The sequence below is a fragment of the Chelmon rostratus genome, chromosome 3 (assembly GCF_017976325.1).
Source record: "Chelmon rostratus isolate fCheRos1 chromosome 3, fCheRos1.pri, whole genome shotgun sequence".
In the NCBI taxonomy this organism is placed as follows: Eukaryota; Metazoa; Chordata; class Actinopteri; order Chaetodontiformes; family Chaetodontidae; genus Chelmon; species Chelmon rostratus.
The window spans coordinates 1,222,315-1,248,181 of record NC_055660.1 but is presented as its reverse complement, the minus strand read 5'-3'; the positions used below and the strand labels follow the sequence as shown (position 1 = coordinate 1,248,181).

General features: G+C 47.5%; 3 protein-coding genes across 4 annotated transcripts; 1 reads left to right on the top strand and 2 right to left on the bottom strand.

Annotated features, from left to right (window-relative positions):
* The first annotated feature begins 244 nt into the window (after positions 1–244).
* Positions 245–2,603, top strand: LOC121604316 (extracellular superoxide dismutase [Cu-Zn]-like). Its single transcript, XM_041933805.1, has 2 exons — positions 245–470; positions 1,382–2,603. Exons 1-2 carry the CDS (start codon positions 457–459, stop codon positions 2,013–2,015), a joined length of 648 nt encoding a protein of 215 aa, XP_041789739.1. The 5' UTR covers positions 245–456; the 3' UTR covers positions 2,016–2,603.
* Positions 2,604–2,874: 271 nt separating this feature from the next.
* On the bottom strand, positions 2,875–8,892 carry LOC121604313 (coiled-coil domain-containing protein 149-like). 2 transcript variants are annotated; one of them, XM_041933802.1, is made up of 13 exons: positions 8,727–8,892; positions 7,864–8,025; positions 7,737–7,775; positions 6,842–6,949; positions 6,575–6,691; positions 6,207–6,379; positions 6,044–6,116; positions 5,854–5,938; positions 5,589–5,736; positions 5,324–5,400; positions 5,178–5,213; positions 4,965–5,045; positions 2,875–4,577 (listed from the first exon to the last, which is right to left on the bottom strand). In XM_041933802.1, the coding sequence occupies exons 1-13, from the start codon at positions 8,883–8,885 to the stop codon at positions 4,147–4,149; spliced, it is 1,689 nt and encodes a 562-aa protein (XP_041789736.1). In that variant the 5' UTR covers positions 8,886–8,892; the 3' UTR covers positions 2,875–4,146. The 2 variants fall into 2 exon arrangements, with proteins under 2 accessions (XP_041789736.1, XP_041789737.1); XM_041933803.1 differs by lacking the exon at positions 5,178–5,213.
* A 3,271-nt stretch (positions 8,893–12,163) lies between these two features.
* Positions 12,164–16,065, bottom strand: LOC121604315 (leucine-rich repeat LGI family member 2-like). The gene is made up of 8 exons (XM_041933804.1): positions 15,890–16,065; positions 15,641–15,712; positions 15,375–15,446; positions 15,095–15,166; positions 14,913–14,984; positions 14,185–14,354; positions 13,168–13,332; positions 12,164–12,999 (listed from the first exon to the last, which is right to left on the bottom strand). The coding sequence occupies exons 1-8, from the start codon at positions 16,063–16,065 to the stop codon at positions 12,164–12,166; spliced, it is 1,635 nt and encodes a 544-aa protein (XP_041789738.1).
* Between the last annotated feature and the right edge of the window lie 9,802 nt (positions 16,066–25,867).

Below are 25,867 nucleotides of genomic sequence, written 5' to 3'. Positions count from 1 at the left end.
AAAAGGTGTGTTTGTATTTTCTCGTTGAAACACAGGAAGAAACGCTGGAAACGGACCTTTAGGGTCAGGAGTGCTGATATATAACACTTTCTGTCAGTTATACAAGGAGCTAAATCTAACTGCTGTCCCCGGTGGTTGGATGAAACAGCTGTTTGGAGGGTTACTTAAGGAGGAGGAGGAGGAGTTTCTGTCCCCAGAGGAGGCGTGAGTAACCGCGAAGATTTTAGGCTGAAGAAGAAGAAAATCCGGAGCAGGAGCAGAAGAAAACAGATCCAGCTGCGCAACGCGGAAACGTTAACACCATCTGAAACGCGTCCTGAATCCACGAGAAGCTGCCACGGTCAGCTCCACCCTCACAGAACAACGCCCACTAACAGAGACCTTAAGAAACTCACTCACATCTCCACCCGCCAGACGACCAGACGCCGCCCGGGAGTCAGTCTGCTTCTGCTCATCATGCGTCCACACAGGTGAGTGCGCCGTCAGCGGCGCGTGAAGCGCGCGTGAAGCGCTCCTTACTGAATGAATCCTTAATGTTTTGGGGTCGTGCGCGTTCATGATGTCACCACACGGACAGAGACAGAGAGATGTGTGTTTGATACGCAGATGAACTGTGACAGCAGGAGGAGAGTCACTCCGTGCTGCTTCTGAAGTAACGTTACGCAACATTTGCGCTTCTGTGTACTTTTACTTCAGAGATATTGTAGTTTCTCACTCAGCAACATTTACAGTGGAGGAGAGAAGCTGAGTTCATCATTTAAAGTATATCTGACCTGATGGAGAATTTCTTACATGTGTTTTCTGATTCATGGTCGCTTTGTGTTGTCTAGTGTTCATGTTTTTACACATTTCTTACACATTTGAACAGCTTCTCCAAGATATTTCTTATTTCCCTTTTCTGTTTCATTGCTGCTGTAGAGAGGGAGCAGCTGCAGCTGATCCAGGTTCCCCTCAGGCAATAGTACAAGTATTCTAATTCTTGTGTACTTTACTTAAATAATCCCTTTTTCTGCTGCGTCACACTTCTCCTCCACCATCCAGAGTGAAAAACTTTTCAGATCAAGGTTTTGTGTAAATACACGATGATATAAATTAGGAGAATGTCGATAGATTGAATCACTGAGCTGCAGAGAAAGAAGCTCAAATCAACTCCACCATCTGTTACCACTGTTCAAATACTTCTTACATGTTAATGAATTAGTTCCAATATTCCCATAATAACATCCTGAGCGCAGATATTCTGCAGGAGGGCGACGGTGTGATGATGCTTCTGCATTCAGAAATGCAGGATTTCACGTGTAGCAAAGTATTTTATGATGAGGTGCTGCTCCTTTTACTGAAGTAAAAATACATTTGTGGTAATGAATTTCCTATGTTTCAGGTCAGTGAGTATGTTGGGGGCACTGCTGGTTCTGCTGGCAGCCTGTCAACAATGTGTCTCAGCTCATAGTGACACTCTGGCTCCACCGGAGGTCTCGCAGTACAATGGCACTCTGTATGCAGCCTGCAAAGTGAGACCCAGCTCCTCGCTGGCTCAGGGTCTGCCCAAAGTGTACGGCCAGGTGCTGTTCAAGCAGGATTATCCTCAGGGCAAACTCCAAGTCCTTCTGCGGGTCAGTGGCTTCCCCGTGGCCGGTGGTCCGGTGCTCAGAGCGGTGCACATCCATCAGTTCGGAGACCTGAGCACGGGGTGTGACTCCACCGGTGGCCACTACAATCCACATAATGAAAATCACCCCAACCACCCCGGAGACTTTGGCAACTTCGACACCCAGCAAGGGAAAATCAACGCGATGATTGAATCCGAGGCGACGCTGTTCGGAGCGGTGTCTGCGATCGGCAGAGCCGTGGTGGTCCATGAGAAGATGGATGACCTGGGGCTCGGCGGAGACCCCGCGAGCCTGCTGAATGGAAACGCGGGGGGGAGGCTCGGCTGCTGCATCATCGGCATTTCCTCCCCCGATCTCTGGAACACGCAATACAAGCAGTACACCCGTCGGCCGAGGAGGAGTTAGTGTGTCGGCGGGGGTGGAAGCTGCAGATTCTCCCTTTATATTCATTCATTATGTCCTCTGTGCTCTTAAACCAACAGCAATCAGCGGCTTTCTCCCAAAGTTCAGCAGCTGAAGGGGTGGAAAGTCGCCGGCAGAGCTGCTTTAGGCCAATTTCAACAGGTTTCTCAAAGTTGACACTATCAGCCTCTGTTGAACTTTGTCTTTAGTGGCAATTAGCAAATGCTAACATCATTATTAACATCACGCCTGCTGCATTAGCATGTTAGCATTGTCACTGCACAAATAAAATGTGCAGCCCAGACAGGCTTTTAAAACTGCAAACAGATGAACCATCTGTGAAGTTGGATCTTATCTTATCTTATCTCATCCTGTTGTTTTTCCAAGCTTTAGAAACACGGGGAGAAAATTCTGTCAGCGCCAGAGCCCCAAAACATTTCTGCATTTTCATTAAATATCAATGTTATTCATCATAAAAAGGAAGAAAATGTGACTCTTTCTCAACTTGCTTTTTTTAAATCTGTCTTAAACTGTCAGAGGACAGCTTCCTGTAGTCAAACATGCAAATAAAGACGTTTTTCTCCCGCTTCACCTCAATGTCTGTTCTTAAGTCTAAGGTATTTTAAAACATTTTTCATCAAATCTAGCAAGTTATTCCAACTGTGTTCATGCTGCTTAATAAATCCACTGCGGATGTTTCATCAAAAACAGAACATGAAGCTTTGCACAGTCTGATCAGCTCACATTTTAGTCTTTCTGATGCAGGAACCAAAAGTGTAAACCCAAAGTTTACAGATTTCCCATCAGGGCCTGACGACACGATGTGCTCTCATGTTAGATACTTCAAACAACAAACTGGTGTTTGAAAATGATTTATTCTGCAGAAATAAATCCATCTTGTACACATTCATCACACACACACACACACGGCTCTATGTGAGTTCAGACTTTTACAACAAAAACACGATGAAGACGTCGGTGCTGGTAATCTAGATGCTGTGCTACAGACTCATAACTTCTGTGAATGTGTTCTTGACGAAGGTCTCACATATTTGTAATTCATCAAATATTTCTCTGTGAAGGAATAAAATAAAAGCATGAAAAAAGAAAAGCATTTTTAGTCACTGATATACTGTCATGCAGCATTTCATATATCTATAACACTGTGTGATTGGACATAAGACCGCGTGTCAGGACGTTTAGTTCTGATCTGAGTGAAGCTTCAGTGAAGACGTCAGACTGTTTGTGCTCGGTGACGTTTGCTGCTTCAGTCCACGTGTTGCTGCGCTGCTCGCTTCAGTCTGATGCGGTCGAGGGGGAACAGACGAAGGATAAGAAAACGTGTCTGAGCGGCGTCTTTGTCTTCAGGGCGGCAGCCGCTCTCTGTCCGTCATCCTGAATTCATTACTGTGTGAAAGAAAACCTGAAACGTGTCTCAGACGAGAGTAAACAGCAGAAATGTGATGCAAAGGTTATTCTCACTGTTTACTCCTGGAGACTCTCGCTCTGACTGGCAGGGTGAATCTGGACTAAACGGAGGAAGACTGAAATTTTACGATGGAAGGCAGAAAAATGCAAACCGTCCCACCTCTGCAGCGCGGCAGCGAATCAGCCACATCGCTCAGTCCTTTCCTGCTGCTTTTAATCACCTCTCTCATACACGGTGTTTAACTTCCCACAGTGTGGTGACAATCATTTCCTGTTTCAACATCACAATGTGCACAAAAACAAGATCCACAGAGTTTCCTCTCCCAGTCTGATCCCCACGATCAGAGCGGCAGGTTGAACGCATGCGGGCGCTGCTCTCTGGCGTCCACATACTTTTGGCCATGTACTGTGACTGTATGTTTTAAAAGGCGGAGCTACATGAGACTAAAAAAGGAGTGAAAGCAGAAGTTCAATGACATTTGAGATTGTTTTCTGGGCGTGTTGTGAGTCACTCCTGCTGACGGGGGTTTATTCACGAGGACACCCTTCATGGAGCGTCCCGGTCGTGTGTGTTGTGTCTCTTGGATTCACAGATGTTTTTATCAAACCCAGCTGCAGACTGTGACTGTTGTAGTGTCACTTTCTCCCGATTCACCCAAAAGAATAAAGCAGCATCATGTTCTAAATGCATCCGTCTGTCCTGCCATCAGACGTCCTGACGAACATCTGTCTCGTCTGACAGCTGCATCTCCTGGTTGGACAGGACGTCCTCCTGTGACTCCGTCTCATCGGTTTCGAGGCGCTCAGCGCGGTCGTCTGACTCGTCCTCCTCTACCGTCCTCTGTGAGAGGTCTGACAGCTGCTGTGGGCTCACATCTGGATCTGCGGGAGGCGGCTCACTGAGACGCTCCTCTTCTCCTGAGCGGTGACTCGTTAAAGCCGTTAAATCGGCTGTGATCTGTGATCCGCCGCCGCCGTGAGTCTCTGCACCGTCCGCTGGGTCCGGCTCTTCCTCGGGGTTCCGCCGGCCCGTCTCCTCGCCTGGACCTCCCGACACGGCCGGCGCTCCACTCGCTTGGTTCGGGACTCCTGTGGAGCTCTGCTGATCCGCAGCGAATGTTTCTGACCCTTCATCACCTGTAAGGATCCAAGATGGAAGAAACGGGATCAGAACGATGGATAGACGTTTTTTTCTTCTCAGGTTTTTTTACGTGCAAATTAACGATGTGTATAAACAGCCTGGTCTCACCGGGCGGCGCCGACGTCTCCACAAACTTCACGTCTCATCACAACTCATTTTTGCTGTTTGCGTGTGATTTAAGTTTTTCACGCGCTGAAGGTCAGGACGGATGGACGATTCAACCTCGACTCATTCTAACTAACCCGAGTAGTTCTGGCGCCTAAAGCTAAACAAACTGTGTTTATTACTGTTACCACGGCAACGAGCAAAGGAAGTCAAACAGTGGCGTGCTATTTACACACCATCCCATGAGATGACGTTGGCATGACAACAGGAGAACCCACCGAGTGAACGTCCACCTTCCCGTCCAGGAGACCGCGCTGACTCCCGCTGCTGCGTCTGCAGGACGACGCCGTCTTTTCCTCCTGCGGGGACAAAACATGCAGCAACATGAGTCAAACTGCTGGACAGGACGGAAACGAGAACATTTGAGCAGATGTGAGAAGCGATGAGGAAGATGAAGATCAAAGGTCGGGCGGGTGACGAGAGGAACATACTTCCATATGTTCCCAGAGACACGTTATAAGTCAGGCCTCCAGGCAGCAAGAAGCAAAGGGACAGAAGAAGAGAAGGGACGTGAATAAATGTGAAGAGGACGCAGAAGACAAAGCTTCACCGAAACACCGAGACTGTCTGTGTTCACCTGGAAGACTCCACAACCCCGACACCTCCAACGTCTGCAGCTTCTGCTCCAGCTCTGCCACTCGACCCCCCAGAATCCTAAAGACAAGCAAACTCTGCTGTCCCGTGTCCGAGAGACTGATCGTACAAATCGCGTGCGCGTGCGCACACACACACACGCATGCGCATGCCCACACACACGCACGCAGGCACACACACACACACACGTGCACGCACACACACGCGCGCGCGCACGCACACACACAGTGACGTGTGAGGTGAAGTACTTGTTGATTTGCCGCTGGTGCTGGATCACCATGTTCTTCTCGTGGATGGTTTCCAGCAGAGCCGTGGCGAGGGACTTGAGGTCTGAGATGGACTGAGGGGTCACCGGCAAACTGCAGCCATTTTCTTCAGACAGCAACAGCTCCTTCACTGCACACACACACACACGCACACGCACACGCACACGCACACGCACACACACACACAGATGAAGGGTTTAGGACAGTTCTCGGTGACCCTGCAGGGTTGTTCAGGTCCTGGTCTGACCTTGTTTCGCAGACAGAACTCCAGTCAGCGCGCTGCTGTTGGCTTTCCCGCAGATCCTGGAGTTCTTCCTGCAGTCCAGGGCGTTCTGAAACCAGCGAGGGACAGACTGAGACACTCGCTCCGTGTTTCCACGGGACGGATGAACAGGTAGAAGTATGGTGGGGGTGCGGGACAATTAAAGAGCAGCTACCTTATACTTCACCAGGTTTGTTTTGAGCAAGGCGATTTCTTCCTGCAGTTGACTGAACCGCTGATGCAAATACCTGAAAAAGGAAGATTAACAGTCATCAGCGCCGCCGTCAGCCGGCTCACACGGGAAAGAAACCTTCACAGGCGGCGAGCAGGAGACTCACCTGTTCTCCATGCACAGGGCGTCTATGTCTAAAACGCGGATGTCGTCGTTGCCCACGATGTGGTTCATCTCCACGTTGAGGCGATGAGCCTTCTGCTGGAAGACGTCGCGCTCAGCTTGAACGTCCTGCAGCTCGTCGGCGAGTGACTTCACGCTGTGCTGCAGGACCTCGTTCTACGGCGAGTCAATACAAAAACTGTGACTACTTTTCTAATACCTGAAGTACATTTTCCTCAAGACACTTTCATACATTTACTTCAGTGACACTTTCACTGCAGGGCTTCTTCTCCCCCACCACGGCCTGCATGTGCGAGCGTGTGCAGTCACGAGCGTGGACGCCTGAATGTAGCACTGAGCTCCGCCTCTCACCTGTTCTCCAGCTCTCTCTAACTGTTTGACCAGATCCTCTCGTTCGTGTGCAGGAAAGTGTCGAGCGCCGACCTCCTCGTCTCCCAGCCTCTGTTTGGTGATGGTCATTCGCAGAAGCTGCGGGACGAAGAGAACCAATCAAATCCTTTTCTGCACGGGGACTTGAACGCCACTCACTTAAATCAGATGAACTGGTTGATAGCGGGCAGCTGTTGGAGATATATTCAGGGATAAAAAGCCACAGAACAGAACCTCATTTGCTTTTACCTTGTTATCACCCTGAGCCTCCGTCAGTCGCTGCTTCAGCTCCTTCACTTCCTCAGAAAGCTGGCTGTTTTTCTCTCTGGAGTCTCTGAGCAGCTGGGCTAAATTCACCTGAACAGGACACGAACACAACACGAGCGACGTCACACAGGCTGAATTCAGCTGCTGTAAAACCTGGATCTACGTTTAAAGCTGCGGTGCGATGTGGTTCTGATCATCTTGGAATATTTTAGCACACAACTTAAAGACCAGCGAAGCTGCAGCGTGCACAGAACTGAACTCTGGGTAACGTAGTCCGCTGACATCCAGCCGTTTGGAGCCTCTGCACAGTGGCGTGCACAGACTTTTTGAAGGGCAGGGGCGGAAAGGAAAAAAAGGGCACATATAGCGTGTCCTCGCCACTGAAGAGGGCACTTTAGCACGCATTTTGGCCCCCAGGGAGCACTTTAGCGCGCGTTTTGGCTCCCAGGGGGCACTTTAGTGTGCGTTTTGGCCCCCAGGGGACACTTTAGCACGCGTTTTGGCCCCCAGGGGACACTTTAGCACGCGTTTTGGCTCCCAGGGGGCACTTTAGCACGCGTTTTGGCTCCCAGGGGGCACTTTAGCACACGTTTTGGAGTCCAAGAGGGCACTTTAGTGTGCGTTTTGGAGTCCAAGAGGGCACTTTAGTGTGCGTTTTGGAGTCCAAGAGGGCACTTTGGTACGCGTTTTTCGAAAACTGGGCCAAGAGGGGGGGCAGTCGCCCCCCCTGCCCCCCCCCTCCTGTGCACGCCACTGCCTCTGCATCAAGCTGCCAAACTCAGCCTGAAGGAGCTTTTTTCTCTGTTTGTTTTGAATATCACTGAACTCTGTGAGTGTTTTTGTTAGAAAGAACACCTGCAGGTTAAAATCAACTCACCTGATTCCTTTTCTCCGGAGGCAGAGAGGGATCTCCATCCTATTAGACACAAACAGAGGTCATTAAATGCAGCATGTCCTGAGCGTCACGGTGGACAATGAGAGTCGCGCCGGGCGGAGACGCTTACGATGAGCTCTCTGTACTTCTTCTTGAGGCCCTGGTGGCGCTCGCGGAGCTGGTTGGCCATCAGCTGGTACTGATCCCTCTCCTGCTGGCAGGTGTCCAGCTCTTTGGACAGGATCAGGAGAGCTTCCTTCTTACTCTCCAACTTCCGCTTACAGATCAGGAACTGCAAGCGAGAACGAATGTTTTAGAAGACAGGGATAAGAAAGTTAAAGGCACAGATTAGGATGCAGGCTGGACGGCAGAGTCGGAGAGATTTAACCGTTTTTACTAAAGAAGATAACGAAGCAGTGTGTGACCAACAGCCGATGTCACAGTAATCACATTAGACTTTCTCTGATGCTGACATTTATCAGATTTCCTGTGTAGAACCGCAAATATTGAATATTTCCATTAATGATTAATGTGGAAATGTTGAAATCAGTGAAAACAGACAAGCGGCAGGTCTGAGCGTTTGACACTTTCTGCTCGTTAAATGTTGATGTTAAGGAATCTTCCTCTGAGCCATGAATCATCTGAGGTCTTCGCTTGTTATTTTACGATCATTCTGGAAGAAAAGTGACTTTAAATCTGAGCTACAGGATTTTGCAGAGAAAGAAGAGAAACTGCTGATGTGAACACACACACTGATATAATAACCACACACACAAGCAGTGTGAGGTCTGCACACCTGCAGCACTGTGGTGCATGTTGATTCACGCGTGTCTCTGCAGACACGAGGAAAAACCACTTCCTAATCCGGATCCCTGCAGACTGACAGGAACCGAACCGGGTTTCAGGTTTCCTCAGTCTGATCCAGACCGCATCAGTGAGTCGTGTCTGACTGTGACAGCAGCCTCCTGCCTGTTCACCTGTGCTCGGTCTCACCTCGCTGACCAGCCCCTGCCAGTCTCCCTCGCTCCTGCGGGACGGATCCATGTCGCTCCGCGCGCACAAACACACCGAATGAAACCGACTCAAGGTAAGTTTCACGCGAGCGCCACCGCGATGCGTCCGCTGAGCAGATTCACAGACATTCTGCACCATCAACCCGGATCAGCCGATGGAGGATCACGACCTGCATCACTTCCGGCCGTGCCAACGTCAGAGCGTGACGACGCATTCAGTGACCCTCGTTAAAGAGGGAACTCTCTACAAGGAAACTTGATTTGTTAAAAACAATATATAATATGAATAAATACAAACAAAATATAAAATTTCACCCACCGACCTGCTGTTTGTGAGATCAAGAATGAACCTTTTAGACAAAAATGTTTAATATAGATGAAATTATTGTTGCTACTATGAAAAAGAGCAGGATAACATTTAATCAGTGGTGAAAGAAGTTTTCAGATCCTTTACTCACGTAAAAGCAGCAGTAAAAGTATTTAAATATTATCAGCAACTCGAAGCATCAGAAGTGTTGCTGTATCAGTAAAATGTTCCTGTCAGTGTTTCTCTATTGTAGTAGCCGTTTGTCCAAGCAACAAAAAATTTCAAACTAAACTTCAAAAATCATAAAAAATCAAAGGGCCACTGCTGCACCATGGGTTTGTGGTGTACGCGGGTGGGAAAAACGTAATGTCCAAACAAATGTTCAATTTCAACAAAAAACGTGGTTTATTTAACCAAACAGCGAGCAAACAAAGAACAAAGACATTCCACAGTGCTTCTCCCGCTCCGGTAAAAAACCATTTGCCCACCCAGGTGCATGCTGGTCCCTTACCGTAGCCCTACTTATGTCATCGGGTGCCCCCCTAACGTGCCCAAATGAAACAAAACCACAAATGACAAACAAAACACCTATACTAAACAAATAAACAGAATACTAACAAAAATCTAATCATAATGAAATCAAATAAATTGATTCAGAATAATCAAATCTAAATACTAACAAAACTAAACTAAACAACACTAAATATCAATAAATAAATAGCTCCAACATCTATCATATCTGATTTGTGGGTTAATATTCCTGCTGCATTATTTATTTATGTATTTATTTATTGTCACTGAGCATGACACGTCAATGAAATTTGTATTGCAACCCCCATGTTAGAAACAATAAGAAAGTAATGATAAAATAAAATAAAGATACTAGAATGAAATAAACTAACATGCAGATAAAAGTATGCGTAAATGCAATAAAAATATACCAGAAATGAGAATATACTAAGACAATAAACAATAAAATATACCCACAAATAAAATATACCAACATATTTCAGTATTCAGTACAGTATATTTCTATACTGTTGGCTGGTTTAATCTACAGCAATGCATCATATTCTATAAGATATGTTTGTCCTGTGAGAACCTCGTATCTCAGAAAAACAGCCTGTTTTCAGCTTTGTGACGATGAATTTTCTCATTTTTAAATTGTTTATTTCTCTTAAGAAACAGGAGAATTTTATCAACCCACGAAGGAACACACCATCCTTCAGTTTATCAGATAAAAATCTAATTTATAATTACCACATTTGGAGATACATGGTTTTCACTGGATAGGAAGGGTATGACAAACTGCAATCTTAAAGTAACTTGTAATTAAAGCTGTCAGACAAATGTAGTGGAGTAGAAATGTAAAGGAAAATGCAACAGAAATACTCAAGTAAAGTACAAGTACCTCCAGTTTGTACTTATGCACTGAGTAGACTATTATTGTATTATTATTAATACTGAGTAGATTTACTTCGTTACATTCCACTGCTGTGGTTCATGATAAAGAGCTGAGTTGTGGAAATGTTTTGGATTATTGAACAGCTTCATGGTTCAGTGTCTGTGCTCTCAGGTGATTATTTCCTGCTGATGGAAGGTTTTTACTGTCAGTCATCTCAAACCCCACCAGTGAGTGCCCATAATAACTGATGATGATGATGATGATGACCCTCTCTGTGCCTGAAAAGTGGACATTTGATTTTGAACAGAAACTCTAAACCCTTTGAACACGAACATCAGAAACTGGTCTGGTGTTGCAGTTGGAAGAAAACGCTGCCTCAGACGCTGAATCAGTTTCAAACATGCTGTCGGAGGCACTTTGTCTTTGCTTTATCACCACGTTTCACAGTCTGTGCACCTGCCAGGACTGGAGGACAGAGTGGAAAACAGCCCAACACAACACATGTGGTTAAATGTACTTTAATGTATTTTGCACAAACTCGTTCTTGCAGCAGACTGAAGGTCGTCGATGCAGATCAGCTGTTAGTCGTTAGTTTCAGGTGGTACAGTGGAAAGATATTTACACATCAGTGCTAGGTAGCTCATTGCAATAGACAGAAGGCCAATGATAAGAATCATATTGCTTATGATCGATCGTGTTAGCATTTTGTGACTTTCAGATTCATGCACAACAGACCGAGTCATGAAATCTGTGCAAGACATGAAAAATATCAAAAGACCAGTAAAGAAAAGAGCTCGCGTTTGTGTCTTAAGATCATTTAAATGTTATATCAGGTCACACAGCAGCACACAATTAACCTTGTGATTGTAATTCAGAGCAACATTCAGTGTTATACGTTTTGCATAGGAATCAGGAGCGAATGATGTTTTCTTCTGCCACCGATCAGGCACTCAGTTCACACAGCAGCTGGTTATAAGTGTGCAGTTAGGCTTAAAGCTCAGAATATTCAGTTAATACATTCTGTTGTAGTTCTGGTGGAAAGATTTAGAAGAAAACTTCGGTTTCATGCACATTTAAATCGTCAGAATCTGACGACGAGCTGACGAGCTGTCTCATGCCAGTCGATGCCCACTTCAACAGAGCTACGTCCAACAACTGTTTTCCGAGATGGACAATCCAGCAAACCTTCTCCGAGAGTGACAGTGAGACGGGTCTGAGCTCTCTTTCTGTCTCTCCTCCCACACCTGCCTTCAGGTGTGGCCTGGCTTCACACTGAGCAGTTTATGTTGGAGCCTGGTGACGCGGTTGGCGCTCACTGAGAGGTGGCGCAGATATCAGCGGGGTTTCATGCACAGCCACAGGGCGAACAGTCACTATTTCAGGTTTCTCTCATTGAGGCGAGCTGAGCGCCGCGTTTACAGGTGCATCGCCAGGAATCAAAACCAAAACCTTTCAGATAATATGTGGCATCGTCGTCATGCTGTTAAACGGTCGCCATTGTTTTAGATTTCTATCAACCTTCAGTTTCAGATTAGCTGCTTGGGGTCTATCATTAATCATATAAGTTGCAGAAACTTGCCAAAGAAGTTTGTCTCAAACCAAGAAAGATCTATGTAGTTGCATAAGGAAGACATACAGCATCTGAGACGTACAGTGATCCGAGCGACCAGCTCATTCTCTGACCGGTCATCATTCTGTGAGGCCTTTATAAGCTTAAATCTACAATAACGTGCTCGAAAACCATGGATTTGCCCTTGAAGCTGGAGGAGAAGATGAAATTCCTCCGGTCGGTGGTCACTGCTGTGAATGACCGCGGCGACTGCACGTAAATGTCCTTGAACTTGTGAAACGTTTTGGTCTCCCCATCCCAGAGGTAGATCTGCGTGAAAGAATAGTCGCTGCCGAGGGCGAGGTAGCGCCTGTCTGAGAAGGTGAACGGCTGGAGGATCATGGCTCCTCGAGAGGGCAGAGCCTGCACCTCGGAGAACTGCTTATTGGCCCACTTCAGGACTTTGGAGTCGCCGATGTAGCAGGTCATGGCCAGATAGAGCTCGTTGTCCTCCCGGAACGCTTTGACCGCCACCACGTCGTCGACGTGAGGGATCTCACTTTGTAGGAGGAACTTCAGGCTGCTCTTGTTCCACAGGTACATGACGGGGGCCTGCGAGCGACTGGCTAAGATGAGGTAGGACTTCCCGTCCACCTCCACAAACTCCGCATCCGTGTCGCGAAACCACTCGTGGAGGAACTGGTAGGAGTAGAAGCCGGTTTCGTTGCGGTCCGGCTGCTCGGTCCACTTGTACAAAGTAGACAAACCCGCCTTGGAGCTGTCCACGATCACAAAGTACCAATCACCGTCCATCTGGAAGACCTCAATGTCGTTGGGCTTGGAGATGTTGAAGACCTCGATAGTTTGAAACTTCGTGAACTTGTTTTGCTGATCGTCGAACTTGTAAATGTGGGAGCCTCCGAAGAGCTGCGTGACGATTATCAGGACGTGGCTGTCGATCAGGACGGACCTGCATCCAACGACGGACTTCCCTGTGAGGGCAGAACAGCTGTCAGTGATAACCACATCATCTATAACTGACTCCAGAACAGTGGTTTCATTACATATCCTCATCTTAAATAAGACGAGGGCGGCGAAAAAACACAGAAAATCACCGCACTGATTCTTTTTAAAGGAACTTTTTGTGGATGTTGTCAAACCTGTTATATTATCAAACTTCCTGAAGTTCATCTCAATGTGATCCCACTCCATGACCACACAGCTGTTGGAGTTTGGGGCAGCCATCGCCACGTATATGTCCTCCTTGAAGGAGAAGATGTCCGCCGACATGGACTGGATGGGGATGGACTGATGACGCACGAAGTCTGTGGGACGCAGACAGAGACGGGAAGCTGTCACGGCTGTCAAACTTTGGGTTTCACATTGTTTAATGTTTGATTTGAATACTTTACTTCTTCTGTCCACACTGCGTTGATTATAGTCCTGCCATGAATATGAAATAAGCACAGACATGAAACTAATGAAAATAACACTAAAACTTGCATGTAATCTGTTTTTTCCTCCCTTTTCTGACTTTCAGCTCAAACAAAACAGCAGAAAGTACAGAAATAAAGCATTTTTGATAATTTCGGACTCTTAATATCATATTTTAGTGCATCTGTTCTTTGTCCACTAATAATCTGATGAGTGCAGCTGAGACAGAACATCATTTAACGAGAGAACGACGACATCATGCTGAAGGTTTGATGCTCAAACACAGCCGAGACTAAAACAGCATCATGGCTCCACGTTAACGTCGTCACTTTGGTCCAGACTGACATCAGCTCACAGAGTCGTCTGGTAGAATCTACTGACAGGTGACTTCCTCTATAGCGCCACCATCAGGTCAAAATTTATGACCAAATACCTGAAAATGAATCACATTCCCATCAGCCTCAGCTGTGCAGACGCTAGCGTGCTAACATGCTAAACTAAGATGCTGAACATGGTTAACATGATATGAGCATTTTAAGATGCTGACATTAGCATTTAGCTCAAAGCACTGCTGTGTGTGAGTGTGTGTATGTGTGTGTGTGTGTGTCCTGTAATGAATTATTGAACAGTTTTATTGATTTCTCTCTTCTTTCTCTCTTTTCTTTCTTTCTTTTCGAACATGACATGTCCATCTTGCCTGCGACTGTTCATAACCGCCTCTGGTTGTGTTCTCGTCATGTTACCTGTGGAGATGCACCCGCCCGCTGGAAGAGGAAGGTCATTGAGCCGCTTGCCCTTCATCTCAGCGGGGCCTGCGCAGAAGACATCCGATACTGTGGCGTTTGTGTTTTTCAGCCACGTCATCAGCCACTTGTTCTCACAGTCGCACTGGAAAGAGTTGCCTCGCAGATCCCTAACATGTGACAGAGGGAATCATCAATATCTGCACGTTTAGCTCGTTATATGTTTGATATCGATAAGAGGAAACGGTTGAGATGCCACAAAACCCAGAGGAAGCAAATAAAGTCTCCATGACAGTCAAAATGCTTCAGCATCATCCAAATAATAATGATTTACATCTTCAAAATGTGAGCAAATTAAAAAAAACAGTTGGTTCAGCTTGATTATAAAGAATCACAAAGATGAATCATTTCACCAAATCATGTCACAAACAAGCATTTTTGAAATATTTGTTCATAAAAACTATTTAAGATGATAATAAAAACACCACGTCATCTAATAAAAGTCACTCTGAAACCATGAAGCCTCACAGACGAGGACACAGTCTGAATGTTAATGACGTCCACATCACATCGTTCCTGCTGGTTTAATGCTGCCAAACACAAAACACAACCTGAGTCAGCTTCACTTAGAGAGGCACACACACGCACACACACACACACACACACACACACACACACACACACACACACACACACACACACTGCTGACACCACAACTGCTTACTCACAGTTCCAGCAACGAGTCCAAGTCAAAAAACAGATCTCTGTGCAGAAACCTCATCTTGTTATTAGCCAGCGATCTGAAGCAGAGACACAGAGAGCAGGGAGACACACATCAGTGTCAGTCCGTCCGTCTGTCTGTCTGATAACAAGGTGCAGCAGATGCCGTCTGGACCCACAGCAGACTTACAGATGAGTCAAATCTCGCAGACCACGAAAGGCGTTCTTGCTGATTGTGTCAATCTTGTTCCCTTCGATGAATCTGTTCAAAGAGGTTCATCAGTGTGGACGAGCACAACGTGAGAATAATGAATTAGTCATATTTTAAATCATTCAGATGTTTATCAGTGTGGTTTCTGGCCATCAGAGAGACTGATGAAGAGTAATTACACTCAAACAACCAGCAAACAGACAAACACTGAGCCATCCTGGTGCATCAAAGAGCCGTAAGTCTGAGACTTAATACTCACAAATATTCCAGATGTGGGAGACCAGAGAAAGCGTCATCTTTGATGGTGGTCAAAGAATTTGCATTAAGAAGTCTGCAAAGAAAAAAAACAACCTGACAACTGAGCAAACTGAACATTCAAACTCCCCCCTCACCCCCCAGGTTCATAATAATAATCCATCTACTTTTTTGTCTCTGTGTTGCTGGTCTGTACAAATAAGGCCTGAAATGTCGCTTACTGATCAGCAGCTAATCAATGACACTGTCACGTGACAAAGCAGGACTTACAGCAGCTGCAGGGAGGGCATGAGGGCAAACATCCCCTCTGTGATTTCAGAAATCGATCCGTTCACCATGCTCCTGTCGGAGGAAACACACAAATCAAAGTGTATGTGGGACAAGACAAGAAACGGTCCGTACCAGACACACCAGGAGCCCCGTCTGCAGGGGCGCGCTGCCCCCCCCCCTCAGGGCGACACGATCATGAGCTTTGTGCTTTACTGAGGAGATAATCCAAGAAAAGAGTTAGTAGCTCACAGTGAGTGGATCTCATTGGGTATGGTCCGCGGGATCTGTGCAGTCCCGACGCAGATGATGGTCTCCTTGGTGCAGGAGCATCCTGAAGGACATCTGAAATTCCGTTTCGATTCAGCGGCTCCAGAAATAAAGAGAAGCGCAAACCCGGCCAGCAGCCACTGCTTCGTGCGCGTCATGGTGCCTCTTTAAAGGTCGGAAACGGGGCCGAGGTCGGTGCTGGCAGCAGCGTTTCCCCGCCTGGGCAGCAGCAGTGGAAAGCCTGACACAGGCTGATACGGCTGCAGCTGCGTCCCGGAAGGATGCTCCAGAGCCGGACCAGGAAAAAAACAAAAAGCTCAGCAGAGGTGGTCTGCTGAGGACCAGCACGGGAAACACGAGCCAGCGTGCACGAGTGGAAAATCAACTTCACACACGTTTGCTGATACAATCACACCTGATGGAGATGCTCAGTCACACCTGCAGTGACGACAAACAACAAGGACTGCAGTGGGATTTTCACTGAAAACATCATTTGTGTAAAATATCAGGTGAAACGGTTTGGGATCATCTTTTTAAGCGAGGAATCTCTTTGCATTTGTTTCCTCGTGAAGTTAGAAGTTGATTTTCAAGCTGCTGCTGAAGAACTTTGTAATTTGCTGTGATTTCTAACTGCAGTGAACGTGTTGTTTCTGAGCTTTCTGTGTGTCTGAGGCTGCTTCGGCCTCCTGCTGCTGAATCAGTTTGTCAGATCATCTCTCTCTCTTCCTTGAAATGAACTGAGGCACATGTGACAGCTCTCACACAGAATCACACACACTTGGTTCACCCTTGTGTTTGCTGATCAGTTCGTGTGGTGAGATAGTAACTGACAGACTAACAGGCTGATCAGGGATCAGTAGAAACCTGTAATCACTTGAAAACCACGTGTGCAGCATCTTTAACACGGAGCTGAAACACAGTCAGAGGCTTTTTGTTTGAGAAAAGTTCATCAGCGTGGTCAAACACAGTGAGGGTTCAGACTTCAGACTTCAGCTGTGCCTCCTCTTCACAGACCTCCTGTCAGCTCAGGTGCAGCCTCCGTTCACCTCTCCTCTTTCCCACCTCGTCCTGTGGCCATGTGGCAGATCTCCTCGCCCACAGCACTCATGGTGAGCTTCATGGAGGGCCTGAGGAGGGGTGGGCTGACTCAGCCTGATGAATGTTACAGGTTTCCGCCACAAGAGGGCAGTGGAGCCTTTCTGCTGACCTCCTCTTCCTCAGCTGCAGCAGAGGAAGGAGCACACAGTCCAGTCTGCACAGAGAGGAAAGAAGCTGTGTGAATGCTGGCGTGTTGATGTGCAGACCAGATAATCGCAGTCAGATGCTCATCGGTTATTTTGTGATGTATTTTTTAAAAAGTAGCACTTTGTCACCTTCATCCTGCAGAAGAGGAGAAACTCCATCCTCCTCTGACAGCAGCTTTATTTCTCTGCCACTGCTGGCCGGCCTGATGAGACCAAGAGGCCCTTCACCAGCCAGCCTCTGCTCTCTCTTCAGATTTTCCTTCGCTTCCTTTTGTGTTTTTGGATTTGATTGGACTGTGTGAATGTGAATCCACTCCAAACCCTGATTTATCGATCGCTAACAGTGTGATGAAGGCAACACGGTGGCTCAGTGGTCACTGCAGTCGCCTCACACAGCTTCATTCCAGCTGCGTGTTCTGCTGTTGTGATGTCTGAGGAGGGTCAGCAGAGGAAACCAGCGAATTCATTCAGCTTTTCAGTGAAGCTGCAGACAGATGACGAGTCATCCTGCAGGCTTTGAACGAGGGTCCCCAGATCCACGAGGCAGCGAGTCCTGACCCGCGTCCGTGTAAATCAGCTGTTTTAGTGTCATTCAACAACACCGAAGCTGACAGCAGCTGGTCGAGGTCAACAAATTCCTTCTGTGAGTCTCAGTGTCGCAAATAAACGTGAGACTAAAAGTCATTTAGTCTCAGTCTGATTGGTGCTGAGCAGATGCTCCTGTCCAAACATTTCTATTCTTTCCCACATAAAAACATTGATTTTATTATCTAACCCAAACTGATCGTCTGTTAAGTCATTAAACTCTCACTAGTTGCTCTCATATTTTCAATCTACAATCGCCTGAAAGCGATAAAATTCACTCCTCCACTGCGCTGTCTTTGCTCTAAATGCCACAAAGAGCCTTTATTCATAGAAAGAAGAATTCGCTGAACAATGGGGCTGTTAGTTGTCGCAGCGGGGCCTAACAAGGTGCTGACCTTTGCTGGAGGACCAGCAGTTTATGAGCTCGAGTGAAACCGAATCTCCATCGGCAGAAGGGAGCAACCGTACGTGTCTGCCATCGCTGGCATAATTCATGGCAGCTCTCATCTAGCATTGCTGTTTTTAGGCTGGAGTATCCCTGAAACACTCAGGACGCGTGCAAACTGAAACCAGATGACGCCAACAAACGTCTTCCTGGACGGGCGCTGAGATGTGCCTGAAGAACTGGAGACGCTCAAACATTTATTCTGTGTAAAACACAAGCAGCTGATATCAGGCTGAGCGCGCTGAGACGCCGCCGCTCGTGACCTCTGACACGCTGAACGTCACATCATTACACTTTGCTCGTGTTTTGAATGTCTGCACCACTTTACGAACGCAGTGAAATGAGCTTGACAAGCCGACATCTCCAAGCTGTCGAACAAACTAAACTGATGCTGAAGAGTTTCTGCAGCTGAGAGAGCGAAAGAAAACTAAATCAAAAGGCTGAAAATGAGCTCTCAGTGATTATTATCACTGTGCTGTCTCTATTATTGTTTGACTTTGGTGCCATCTGATGGTTGAACCCAGAACAGAGCTCAACCTTTAACTCTTATAAAGCAAACAGACACTTTGTGATGAAGGACTCATCAAACATTCACTAATAATCCAGGAATAATTCCCTCATGATTCATACATCAGCTCTAATCTATTGATCAGAACAACATTAAAAATAATGTCTAAATGTTTGCTGGATATAAATTGATATTAATGTATTTTGTATTTTCTAATAAGTCTGCAGTTTGACATGATAAGTTGCTGTTTTCAGAGAGGAATTTAAAAAAAATTTGCAAAAAAAAAATCCTCTTAATAACATTAGTGATGTTCAAATGATGAGTAAAGTGTGTGTTAACTGTGTAAAAGGTGGCTGGATGACAAACATGACACGCAGTAATCTGAATGATCTGTTCTTTTGAATGTAAAGATGTTGAAGCTGGAACAAACACACTGGAGGCTGTGAGGACACACAACACGTCTGTACAGATCATAAAAGCCTTTAAACTGACTGAGCTCAACAGTTTTCACTATCAGCAACATTTTCATATGCTGCTTCTTTAAATGTGTGATATTTATTTAAAAATAAAAGCACTGAAGTGTTCTGGGATCAGTAAAGTGAGCTGAATACTGACAGAGATCATTTATCCTCCTAAGTGAATTGTCATTATCGCCGGTTTAGGGTAACGCTCTAATCCCTTACATCCACTGAACTAGCTCACATATGACACTTTAAAATCCAAAGATGACCTTTTACCCTTTGAACTATGAAACCCTTGAGGTTTTGGGGGGGGGGGGGGTAACCTGCAGAAGTGCGGCGTCTGGCTGCTGGTGACCGCCCCGCAGCAGGTGTTCAGGCTCTCAAACGTCTCCAGTTCCCCCCTCAGGAGCTGCAGGAGGGGAAACACCAGCATCTCGCACTGGAACTATGCACAAATAGAACAAGTCTGTGTTCTTCTGAGGAGGAAGAGGAACTCAGCGCATGCACGGAAGTAACGGCAGAAATGCAGTAATGAAGAAATACTCTGTTACTAGTGCAGTTCATGCATCCAAATCCATGCTGAAGTAAAAGAAGAGATGTGTTAGCATCAAAAGATATTTTAGCACCAAGAGGAAAAGTGCTTTTATGGAGAATAATGTAGGTTAGATTATGATTACTGATGCATTCATGTTGAAGCTGGTTTTAGCTTCATTCATAATATTACTTCAGAGTTTCTTGTTTTTCTTATTACTAATTTTAGCTGCACAGTAACTAGTAACTAAAGCTATCAAACAAATGGAATTGACTAGAAAGTACAATATTTGCCTCTGAAATAGAGTGAAGTACAAGTATAACATGGCAAAGATGAAATTATGTACTTAGTTACTTTCCATCACTGGTATTCACAAAATATTAGAGAATCCAGAACGATCATATTTCATATTTTCTCATCATTTAAATAAAGTAAAATGATGATTTATTATTCGTGTAAGTCTTTAATCCACACTCTGATGTGCTAATCAATATTCAGATTTATTTAAACTGATAGTTAAGTATTCAGTTCAAATACAAATCCTCTAAATGTTTGTGCCAAATCCAGCCGGACGTGTTTGTTCTAAAACTTCAGGATCTTCAACAGTTCAAATAAAGTTTTGTGGGTTTGAACAACCCCTCCTTGAACCGCCACCTTATTGTGGTGGAGAGGTTTGAGTACTCAGATGATCCTAGGAGCTATGTTGTCTGGGGCTTATTGCCCCTGGTAGGGTCTCCCAAGGCAAGCAGGTCCTAGGTGATGGGTCAGACGAAGAGCGGTTCCATAGCCCCTATGAAAACAAATAAAACAAGGACCATTACGTCGCCCGGATTGGCGTTACCGGGGCCCCACCCTGGAGCCAGGCCTGGGGTTGGGGCTCGCAGGCGAGCGCCTGGTGGCCGGGCCTTTGCTCACGGGGCCCGGCCGGGCAAAGCCCGAAGGAGCGACGTGGGCCCGCCCTCCAGTAGGCCCATCACCCGCAGGAGGGATCAGAAGGGGCCGATGCGGTGGGAATTGGGTAGCAGTCGTGGGCGGGGGCCCCGGCGGCCCAATCCCTGGACTCAGAATCTGGCAATGGGGACATGGAATGTCACCTCGCTGGGGGGGAAGGAGCCCGAGCTAGTGCGGGAGGTTGAGCGGTACCGGCTAGAGATAGTCGGGCTCACCTCCACGCACAGCCTGGGTTCTGGAACCCAACTCCTTGAGAGAGGCTGGACTCTCTTCTACTCTGGAGTTGCCCGCGGTGAGAGGCGGCGGGCCGGTGTGTGCTTGCTTATAGCTCCCCACCTTAGCCGCCATGTGTTGGAGTTTTCCCCGGTGAACGAGAGGGTTGCTGCCCTACGACTTCGGGTTGGGGACAGGTGCCTCACTGTTGTTTCGGCCTACGGGCCGAACAACAGTGTAGAGTACCCACCCTTCTTGGAGTCTGTGGGAGGGGTGCTGGAAAGTGCTCCGACTGGGGACTCTGTCGTTCTACTGGGGGACTTCAACGCTCACGTGGGCAGCGACAGTGTAACCTGGAGGGGAGTGATTGGGAGGAACGGCCTCCCCGATCTGAACCCGAGCGGTGTTCTGTTATTGGACTTCTGTGCTAGTCACAGTTTGTCCATAACAAACACCATGTTCAAGCATAAGAGTGTCCATCAGTGCACATGGCACCAGGACACTCTAGGCCGAAGGTCAATGATCGACTTTGTGGTCGTGTCATCTGACCTTCGGCCGTATGTCTTGGACACTCGGGTGAAGAGAGGGGCTGAGCTGTCAACTGATCACCACCTGGTGTTGAGCTGGATCCGCTGGCAGAGGAGAAAGCTGGACAGACTTGGCAGGCCCAAACGGGTAGTGAGGGTCTGTTGGGAACGTCTGGCGGAACCCTCTGTCAGAGGAGTTTTCAACTCGCACCTCCGGGAGAGCTTTGACCAAATCCCGAGGGAGGTTGGAGACATTGAGTCCGAATGGACCATGTTCTCCACCTCCATTGTTGACGCAGCTGTTCGGAGCTGTGGCCGTAAGGTCTCTGGTGCCTGCCGTGGCGGCAATCCCCGAACCCGGTGGTGGACACCAGAAGTAAGGGATGCCGTCAAGCTGAAGAAGGAATCCTATCGAGCCTGGTTGGTTTGTGGGACTCCTGAGGCAGCTGACAGTACCGGCAGGCCAAGCGTACTGCGGCACGGGCAGTTGTTGAAGCAAAAACTCGGGTATGGGAAAAGTTCGGGGAGGCCATGGAGGAGGATTATCGGTCGGCCACAAAGATATTCTGGCAAACCGTCCGGCACCTCAGAAGGGGGAAGCAGTACCCTGCCAACACTGTTTACAGTGGAGGTGGGGAGCTGTTGACCTCGACTGGGGATATTGTCGGGCGGTGGAAAGAGTACTTTGAGGATCTCCTCAATCCCATTGCCACGCCTTCCGTAGAGGAAGCAGGGGCCGGGGACCCAGAGGCTGGCTCATCCATCACTCAGGCTGAGGTCACCGAGGTAGTTCGGAAGCTCCTCGGTGGCAGTGCCCCGGGGGTGGATGAGATCCGCCCTGAGTACCTCAAGTCTCTGGATGTCTTGGTTGACACGCCTTTGCAACATCGCGTGGCAGTTGGGGACAGTGCCCCTGGACTGGCAGACCGGGGTGGTGGTCCCTCTATTCAAAAAGGGGGACCGGAGGGTGTGCTCCAACTACAGGGGGATCACACTCCTCAGCCTCCCTGGTAAAGTCTATTCCAGGGTACTGGAGAGGAGAATTCGGCCGATAGTCGAACCTCGGATTCAGGAGGAACAATGCGGTTTTCGTCCTGGCCGTGGAACACTGGACCAGCTCTACACCCTCCGCAGGGTGCTCGAGGGTTCATGGGAGTTTGCCCAACCAGTCCACATGTGTTTTGTGGACTTGGAGAAGGCATTCGACCGTGTCCCTCGTGGCATTCTGTGGGAGGTGCTTCGGGAGTATGGAGCCCGGGGCCCTTTGCTACGGGCCGTCCGGTCTCTGTATGACCGGAGCAGGAGCTTGGTTCGCATTGCCGGCAGTAAGTCAGACTTGTTCCCAGTGCATGTTGGATTCCGGCAGGGCTGCCCTTTGTCACCGGTTCTGTTCATTATTTTTATGGACAGAATTTCTAGGCGCAGCCAAGGGCCGGAGGGAATCTGGTTTGGGGACCACAGGATCTCATCTCTGCTTTTTGCGGATGATGTTGTCCTGTTGGCTTCTTCGAACCAGGACCTCCAGCATGTGTTGGGGCAGTTTGCAGCCGAGTGTGAAGCGGCTGGGATGAGAATCAGCACCTCCAAGTCCGAGGCCATGGTTCTCGACCGGAAAAGGGTGGCTTGTCCCCTCTGGGTTGGAGAGAGCTCCTGCCTCAAGTGGAGGAGTTCAAGTATCTTGGGGTCTTGTTCACGAGTGAGGGAAGGATGGAGCGTGAGATTGACAGGCGGATCGGTGCGGCGGCAGCAGTAATGCGGTCGTTGTACCGGTCCGTCGTGGTGAAGAAGGAGCTGAGCCGAAAGGCAAAGCTCTCGATTTACCGGTCAATCTACGTTCCTACCCTCACCTATGGTCATGAACTTTGGGTCATGACCGAAAGAACGAGATCTCGGATACAAGCGGCTGAAATGAGTTTCCTCCGCAGGGTGGCGGGGCGCTCCCTTAGAGATAGGGTGAGGAGCTCTGTCACTCGGGAGGAGCTCAGAGTAGAGCCGCTGCTCCTCCACGTCGAGAGGAGCCAGCTGAGGTGGCTCGGGCATCTTCAACGGATGCCTCCTGGACGCCTTCCTGGGAGGGTGTTCCGGGCATGCCCCACCGGGAAGAGGCCCCGGGGAAGACCCAGGACACGCTGGAGGGACTATGTCACTCGGCTGGCCTGGGAACGCCTCGGGGTCCCCCCGGAAGAGCTGGAGGAAGTGTCTGGGGAGAGGGAAGTCTGGGCCTCCCTGCTTAGACTGCTGCCCCCGCGACCCGGCCCCGGATAAGCGGAAGAGAATGGATGGATGGATGGGTTTGAACAATATTTGGCCGCTCAGTAATGAATGTAACTCATTTACTCACTTCTACCCCACCAGGTTTAGGATTAGTTATTTCTTCTCCACCTCAGTTATTAGCCAGATCATTTCTACATTTATGGAAAATAACATGTCACTGCTGAAGCATCACGATAATCCCAGCTGCAGTAAACTGACGTTAAATGGTGGAAAGACAGTTAAATATTGTGCTGCATCAACTTCTAATGAGCCTTTTGTTCATGAATAATGATGCAATGAAAATGCTCACTTGATTGGATGATGTCATCACATCAGTATGACTTAAAATATGTGGAAACATTTGAATCTGGAGTTTAGATTTGACCTTAAAACAATATTTTTGTCTAAATTTTAAATGAGAATTAATTTTTAAACGGTTTTTTAATTTTACTTCGTATTTTTTTTGTTTCTCCTGCGACCGTCTGAAGTGAAATATGAACTCTATGTTTTCCATCTCACAGCTTGTTTGTTTCAGCTCCCTCTTCTTCATCACTTTAATATGAATGTATGTGTTATTTGTTGAGGTCTGTCAGAGCTCCTCCTCCTCCTCCTCCTCCTCCTCCTGCTCCTGCTGTGGATCAGACTCAGTCCAGGATCGAGGCGAGCGTCTGACCAACTCATCGACTCTCTTGTAGCAGGTGTTTTTACAGCAGGTACATCGTGTGTGTTCTGCATCAACATCTGACATTGAACACACACACACACACACACACACACACACACACACACACACAGGGGCTGTTGGTGGCGTTGATTAATGGCTCTCATGATTTGACACCTGCTGTTTTAATGTCGCCACTGTAAGAAACTGATCTGAACATGCTTGCGTGAGCGGTGTCCCCATTTTAAATAGCTGCCTAAATTTATCATCTTTGTGGAGGTCAGTTCAGCCCGAGACTGTTTCGGCCCAGAAGGAGAAAATCGAAGCTTCACCAGCTCCGGCTCTGAGGAAATGAACGGCACGCGTCATTCATGGGAATTCATCGCCAAAACTCAAACGTTCAGCAGAGAAAAGTAACTGCAAACTGAACTCAGCAGCATTCAGGCTCTGTCACGTCATTTAAAAGCAACCAGCTCGAGTCGAGACCTTCAGTCGTTCACTGCTGTTGGTCTCTGAAGGCAGCAGGAGCTCAAAAACAGTGGAACCAGTAAAAGTATCAGTACGCTCATGAAAACAGTAGTAGTACACGTACATGTCCAAGTACTTTCGGTAACAGAATACCTGTTATAATATTATCATTTATTATTGTTGACTGAATCTTAGTGTTGGAGCTTCGTGAGGTGGAGCTGGTTTTAACTGCTACCAGCATTTTAGTCTGGTGGTTCCCAACCCAGGGGTGAGGCCCCCTCAAAAGGTCACAAGGTGAATCTGAGGGGTCCTGAAAAAATTTATGGAAGAAAGAAGAAAAAACAACGTTCTAATCAACCTGTTTACCTGTGGAATGATCCAAACAGGTGTTTTTGGAGCGTTCCACATCTTTCCCAGTCTTTAGTTGCTCCTGTCCCAACGTGTTTGAAACGTGTTGCTGCATCAGATTCAGGATCATCAAATATTTACAGAAATCAATGAAGCTGATGAGCTCAGACAGTAAATATATTGACTTTGTGCTGTTTTCGGGTGAGTTTATGTCAGAGAGGATCAGCAGGTGATCACATTCTGCTTTATTTCTGTTTCACACAGCGTCCCGGCTGTTCTGGAATCAGGGTTGTTTAAGTTTCTCATGTTTTAAGTGCCTGAACCTTGTCCTGAAGTGAAGCACTTGAGTGAACACACTCAGTTTGTCTGCGGCTCTGCTCAAAAACAGAGTATTTCTCAGAGGCTTCACCACATTAAAGCCGCTGAGGGTGAACTAGGGATTTGAGGGTGACAAAGGCTTTATACTGGTGGCCTCTGTCCTTGATATCGCTGTCAGGGTGCCCTCCACATGGAGCAACTGTCGGCCGACCCCTCCCTGCTGCATACCACCAATCTGGGGCCCCGTCCAGAAACAACAGTTGTGTCTTCAACTCTTAGACTGAGCTCTGATAACTAGATTATTGCCACGCAAGATGGCATAATTCAGCAGTGTCCCACAACACTCAGTCCTCCATTTACATTCATCCAACCTCCAGCAGGTCCAGCGTGGCTCAGGGCGGGGGTAACGACCCTCGGCCTGCACGATGAATGGATGAACTTATAGT